General features: G+C 41.8%; 1 protein-coding gene across 1 annotated transcript; it reads right to left on the bottom strand.

Annotated features, from left to right (window-relative positions):
- Window positions 1-242: 242 nt before the first annotated feature.
- On the bottom strand, window positions 243-6,777 carry PBDC1 (polysaccharide biosynthesis domain containing 1). The gene is made up of 6 exons (XM_003758042.4): window positions 6,409-6,777; window positions 6,247-6,312; window positions 2,884-2,943; window positions 2,230-2,370; window positions 1,138-1,249; window positions 243-980 (listed from the first exon to the last, which is right to left on the bottom strand). The coding sequence occupies exons 1-6, from the start codon at window positions 6,445-6,447 to the stop codon at window positions 859-861; spliced, it is 540 nt and encodes a 179-aa protein (XP_003758090.2). The 5' UTR covers window positions 6,448-6,777; the 3' UTR covers window positions 243-858.
- Between the last annotated feature and the right edge of the window lie 50 nt (window positions 6,778-6,827).

A 6,827-nucleotide genomic window follows, 5' to 3' on the forward strand; every position in this document is an offset into this window, starting at 1 on the left:
CCCAAGGAATACATCAATTAGGTTTTATTTTCATTTCTCTTCCCTTGCCCACCCCCCCAACCCAACCCTGTTTAGTTTCTTGTTTTTGTTTCTTTTTGGTTTTGTGTTTTCGTTTTGTGTTTTGTTTTTTGTTCTTTCCTCTGGCGATTGTGTGTTGGGTCCTTTCTTGCGTGGTCAGATTGACGGTTGACTTGTAAGGGTGTTTGCTACATACAGTGTAAGCATTGTGACCGCCAATAAACTTCAATGGTTTCTACTGAATTTATTCTCATCCAGTTGTTTAAGTGTTCTAACCATAAGCATGGATATTAAAGCATATAATGGTTGGTATATTGCCAGTAGCTAGCCAATTAGCATTATAAACAAACCTACTTCTAGCCACAAATGTACAAGAGATATAGCAAAGTTGAAATTTGTTTTATAGTTGCCTTACAAGTTAGAGCAATTAAAGAGCACATGTTTCTGGAACTATTTGGTTCTGAGAACAATGAGTAAGATTCAGAAAGATAAAATACAAAGAAAGTCCTTTTTATAAAAGTTTCCCCGCATATAAAGTTCACCAAAACAACATGTCTTGTATTTTTGTATTTTTTTTTTTAAAGGTATGGCCTATATCCATACCATTCATAAGATCAGGTTTTTTGTTGACTGATTGCTCCTTGAACAGTTCTGAACACTGCCTCTTTTGTTCAACTACGCCCTGAGAAGTTTGTGTGACAACTCCAGTGGTCGAATCAGGAAACTACACACAGCAGATGGCAAATCAAATGATGATGCCTCTTTAATCCACAAAGGTTTCTGCAAGTTCCCTTGGATATTAGATTCAGTGATCTGAAAGACTGAGGGCTCCTGCAGCCTTTACCTGGGCATAGTACTGTCTTTTTCTGATGCTCCATTCTGCTGACCACCGTTGTAAACAGCTCTATTATAACCTTCCCTGTTCCGAGCTATTTCAATAGCAAAAAACTGTATCCTGGTAGCTGGAAAGCAAGGAGAGTTACATTTCAGATCACCTTTTCTTCTGACAAGAACTTCTCCCAGCTCAAAGGTTTTTATCCACAAGAAAACTGCAAAAGGCATAGGAGAAATTCTAACAGTAAGTTCTCAAATAAGAGACTATCTGCAGACAATACTCACCAAAGATAGTGTTTTCTTCACTATATCCCTGAGTACAATCCAGCCGCAGCAGTGTACCATAATTGAAATCTTCAACAATACCATTGAACTTCATGCAAAATGGTCTCCACTTCTAAGAAAGAAAAACCCCAACCAGAAAAAAACAAACATACTTAGCTACTATAGTCCTCCCTATATTGCCTATTGGAGGCAAGTTTACACCAGGATTAAAATTATTATTCACTGTCAGGACAAGAATTTAACAACTAGTAGATCCAAGCAGTGTTCCATATAGGTCAAAAATTTTGATGCCCCTGGTCCTAAAGTTAGAAGAATAGAGGTAGGCCTGATAGTGCAACACAAGAAGCACTTGCTACTGGGGAAGATAAAACTGGTAGATTTGCTTAAGATTAGGAATTTTGAGCCTAAGTCAGACATTGTCAGTTCTAGGAGCAGGAAGCCACCAGGTTGTGTAGAAGTGCAAACTAGCCCATTATAGCAAGATACAGTTTCCATGTGTATGGACAGTTGGGCTGGGACATGAATAATCACTGCACTATATTAGCCTGGCTGAGACATGGAAAGAGATGCAACATTACTCTTCTTCCTCCCTCCCCCGCCCCCCCCCCCAAAAAAAAAAAAAAGGAGGAGGAGGGGGGGGAAAGGGAAGGCTGGAGATTGGACTTTCTTGCTTAAAATGGTTGAATATGTAATAATTAGGATTAATGATAGTAATGCTTTATTTAAGTAGAAAAAAGTCAATCTTTTCTCTAAAATTACAAATTAAATTTTTAAAAGTACATGCCAATTTTTTAACAGTTTATAGTTATGAGATAAAACCTAAAATGCCTCATTGTAACCTTTCTTTAAATATCCAAAAGGCAAGAAACCCCACATGATCAGAAAACATCAGCCCCTGAATATATATAATCATTCACTCTTGATACTTCATATTTCTATGTTTCTATAGATTCTAATATTAAGCACGGACACTATTAAGTGTCTGAGGCCAGATTTGAAGTCTTCCTGACTTCAGGGCTCTATCCACTGTGCCACCTAGCTGCCCCACGTTAAACCACAATTTTAATGTAGTTCTTAAAAGATCTTTCTTACTTCTTTAGCTGGTTCTGATTTGAGCTCTTCTGGGTCCAACACATCTATCTTGAGTTTTCCAAAACTCTCCCGGAACTCTGAATAGATCTGGTCATCCACTTTAGTGAGTCTTAGGAACAGGGGGTCAACTGAAGAAATTAGCTGCCAGATAAAGGAAAGGGAATATTTCAAAGAAAAGTCTGGAATTTCTCATAACAATTATTATTATAAAGGATATTGCAATTCTCCTGACCTTGGTCTACTCTTGTTTCTACTATACAATCATAAATCTGTAGTGGGAAGGAAGGAACGTTTAGTCCAAGCCCTTCATGTTACAGAAGAGGAAACTAAATGATATGTCTTAAGGTCTACAGGTAGAAAATGGCAAAAGTGGAATTTGAACTCAAGTCCTTTTCAAAATTATCACTTTCTCTACTACTGTACCACTGTCTCTTAGGAATTAGAAACTTTTGTTAGTCACCCAATCTGAAAAAGAATAAGAAATATATACAGCAGTTCTTTTGTTGTGCCAAAATAAAGTTCTCCTTAATTTTTTTCTACTTTTTAACCCCAAGCTGAATTACCACCCCAAGCCTCCCAGAAGACTGTAAAATGCCTGGCGCTGTGAAGGGTCTTCTTAATTCTATTTGAGTAATTGAAATAAAAAAGACTCACATTGTAATAAACCTCAGCATGCTGCATAGCCTTCATGGCCCAAACCATCTCAATGTTAGGCTGCAATATAACAACAACAACAAAAAGTTATCTCAGCACTGCTGTTGGCTTGTCACAAAAAGCAAGCAGTCTAAACTGAAGGGAACATGAGGAAAATCATTCTGGGCAGATAGACAAGATGAGTGACAAAGAGATTCTCGAGGACACACCTGAGAACAAGTGATGGCACCCAAGCTGTGCTGTGTTTGGCATCTCTAACTGCCAGTTGTCAAAAGTTAACAAGTAGGCTAGATGGATCATGAATCTCAACAATTACATTGCTCTCACAGTTGCAAGAGATGCTGTTGGAGATAGTCATGTATACTCAGATCTTTTAAAAAACACTGGATTGTAGTCAGGTGGAGTATTTGCTTATTAATTCCTTAGCTCTTAAGATTGATTTGTTTGTGTGCCTTGAGTCTTCAAATGTAAAATGAAATTAATCTATGCTCCTATAATCAAAGGCAACATACAATGCAAACAAGATGTTTTATTTTTAAAAGCTCTTTGTATTCATGTTCCATTATTAAATGCCTACTATATACAAGGCATTGTGGAATATTACACATTATTCTAAATTAAGTGCATAAGGTAAGATAAAATATCATTTTTAGCTATATAAAATCAAAGAAGTTAGATGGGGATTCCAAATTAGGATTTCAGGGACAGATAATGGTTTAACAAATGACACTGGAGGTTGAAGCATGTAAGGACAAAGATCAGAAATGAAAGTTCAGGTGTCTGGTGTCTGTCTCTTTTAAAAGGAAAGTAGAGGGAGATAAGTCTATAAAGGTAAATTATAGCCAGTTTATAGAAGGCTTGAATACTAGGCTAAGGCAGCAAGGTGGCACAGTGGATACAGTATCAACCCTGGAGTCAAGAGGACCCAAGTTCAAATCTGTCCTCAGACACTTAACACTATCTAGCTATGTGGCCCTGGACAAGTCACTTAACCCCAATTGTCTCAGCAAAAAAAAAAAACTTGCTTTCAAAAAATATTGTCAAAAGTCTAGCTAATACTGGAGAAAGTTATTACCATAAAACTGACTGCTACATGTACATTTTTAGCCGCAGCAATCCATGAAATATCTAAGGTATAGAAGTTGTCATATGATACTGCTCAACTGGGTGAAATTACAGAAGCCAACTCTCCACTAAACTGTTTCCTTCCTAAGCCACTGTCATCTAAAACAAGCCACTACATACCTTCTTAAACCTTGGTTTATCTGAAGGGAAAGGATAAAAATCCAAAATTTCAATAGGTAGAGCATTACCAGTATGTTACTTTCCCTCCCTATCAATGCAGGTCAGTAACACATAAGCCACTTAAGTCTTTAGACTTGCCTGGTGAATCTAAGTTTAAGTGATTTGCTGAAGTTCAGAGAGAGGATTTGAACCTTGATCTTCCAGACTCTTAGAGACCAGTCCTCTATGAACATGTATACACCACTTCAGTATTAATCCACATGCATCTTTTCTAGCCAGACTAGTATTCCTTTTCTAAAATCTACCATAGCATGTATTCTAATACTCATTTGATACATTCTTCTCTTTGAATACCTTCAATAAGCTCCCTTTTAGCCTAGAAAACCAAGTCTCATTCAAGGTGAGCTCTAACCTACCTTACTTCATTTCTCTGCACATATGCAATATAGTTTTTGGCTTATACTTTAAATGCAATCAGTTTATACTGAAGTTCCTAGGATCTTCAGCTATCTAATCCAAGGCTCTCAATTTCCAAAATGAGAAAACAGGACCAGAAAAGTTAAGTGGTAATGCAGATATTGAGTGGCTAAGTTGGAATGCAATTCCAGCTTTTCTCAATTCCAACTGTAGGGCCCACCTCTATGGTATCATGCTGCCTCCATTATTGTATAAGTTCCCATGGGGAGAGGGGTAGGGATATCTAATTTCATCACATTTCCCCAGAGCGGAATACAGCACCTTTGCATATACTTTTCCTCACTGTTGGCACTCCCTCCATGAAGGTAAAGAGTAATACTTTTATACCTAGATAATCTCTATGATCAAAAACCTGGCTTCTGTGACCAACCTGGCAACATTCTCCATCTTAGCTTGGGTGTTCCTTTGCCCTAATCAACAAGCCACTTATTATTAAACACCTAACAACAGCAAGCTGAACACTGCTAGGTGCAATTATACAAAGAGAATGTAATGTATATTCCCTCCACTTTGGTCTGTGGAGGGACCCAGAGATAATTTGGGAGAGTAGACAGGGTAATAGCAGCCAGGAAGATCAGGAATGGAGTCGTGTACAAGTTAATACTTGAGCTGAACTTTGAAAGATGCTAGGTATGGATTCTAAAAGGTGGGGATGAGGAATGAATGCATTCTAGGCACAGAGATAGCCATGGGAGTATCTCATGGAAATGGTATGTAATACTGAAAAGATAGGATGGAGTCATTGTTAATGCCTTCTATTCAACCCCAGAGGCCATAAGGAATCACTAGTTTACTGAAAAGGAAAATAACACCGTCAGAGCTACAATTCAGAAAAATGTCTTTGGCAGTTCTCTGTAAGATAAAACGAAAGAGACCACTGAGGAGGACACTAGAATAGTCCAGGCCAGAAGTGCTGGAGGCCTAACCCAGGAAAGTTTGTGAAGAGAAGGGGCCAGGCATGAAGATAATTTGGAGAAAAGGATGTGAAGATTTGGCCACTGATTAGAGGAGGGACAAATGAGAGCACTAACACCAAGTTTCTAGCTTGACTAAGATGGTGGTATCCCCAACAAGCAAGAGAATCCATGGAAGATCCAGTTGAAACGTTCAGAGGACGCGGGATCACTCATCTGGAGCTGGAAAGAACCTTAGAGGCTGGCTAAATGCCCTTCTCTGGCAGGTCTGAGAAGCCAAATCCTTCGACTGCACGTCAGACCTCCATTCTGCTGCGGAGTTTTTTTTTTTTTTTCAGAATGTGAAACGTACAGAATGAAATATGTCGGTTTACAAAGGAAATCATGGGCCCCGAAGTGTAAAGACTGGGGTAAAAAGGTGCGGATGGCAGGAAACATCTGGGAGAGAAGAACTGAGAGTCCAGGAGGCGGGGTTATGGTGTGAACAATCCGCCCCAAAAGACAAGCGGACCGGGATGCCAGGCGCCCAAGAAGCAGCAGGGGGCTGGAAAGAACCAAGAGCTCGGGGCTTGGGGCTTAACGAGCCCAGAGGAGCGCTACTTAAAGCTCGACGCGGGCGCCTCGGGGCACGTGGGGGCCGGCTGGGGTTCCGGGCGGGAAAGGGGCCCGGCCCAAGGAGGGGAATCTCCAAGGCTGGAGGGGGCTCGGGGCTCCGGCTGGTACTCACGTCGTTGCCGTAGGCCTCGGCTGGCAGAGAGAGGGCGTGCGCCGCCGACAGCAGCTCCCCGGGGCCCTGCGGAGGGAACGAGAGCAAACTACAGGTCAAGGTCCTGCCCCGCTCCATCCCACCCCACAGTCCCCGGCGCTCGCGCAGAGGAACCGCACTCACCAGCGCATCGAGGCAGCTTCCCCCACTTCCCGCCGCCATCGCTTCCCTCTAAGCCCCCTCGCAATTGCCGGTTCCGGGCAGCCACCGGAAGAAGTTCCTCGCCGGCGAAGGGAAAGCGTGGAAGAAATAGGAAAAGCGGACCGGACGGCCACTGTGACTGCGTCTGCGCACGCGCCAACCTCCCCAACACAAGCACAAAATCGAAACGAGAGAAGAAATTGCCCTCGTCGCAGCAGGCGGCACTATTTGGCGCAAGCGCACCGGCGAGACTATCTGGCGGCACTTGGACTTCGGAGAAAGGGGGCAGTAGAGGTTGGAGTAGGCGGGCCAACCTAGGGCACTTCGGAACCATGGATGAGGAAATACCTGTTCATTGGCTGGGGCGAGGGGGCGGGGCGGGAAACCCTGCTTTTCAAGAC

The sequence above is a fragment of the Sarcophilus harrisii genome, chromosome 2, assembly GCF_902635505.1.
Source record: "Sarcophilus harrisii chromosome 2, mSarHar1.11, whole genome shotgun sequence".
Taxonomy (NCBI): domain Eukaryota; kingdom Metazoa; phylum Chordata; class Mammalia; order Dasyuromorphia; family Dasyuridae; genus Sarcophilus; species Sarcophilus harrisii.

Excerpts from the sequence above, each read along its gene's own strand:
- PBDC1 (XM_003758042.4), bottom strand. The coding sequence starts at position 6,447 with ATGGCGGCGGGAAGTGGGGGAAGCTGCCTCGATGCGCTG. Across the intron at positions 6,313-6,408 it reads GAAGCTGCCTCGATGCGCTG|GGCCCCGGGGAGCTGCTGTC; the intron begins GTGAGTGCGGTT and ends TTCCCTCCGCAG. Across the intron at positions 1,250-2,229 it reads AATCAGAACCAGCTAAAGAA|AAGTGGAGACCATTTTGCAT; the intron begins GTAAGAAAGATC and ends TTTCTTTCTTAG.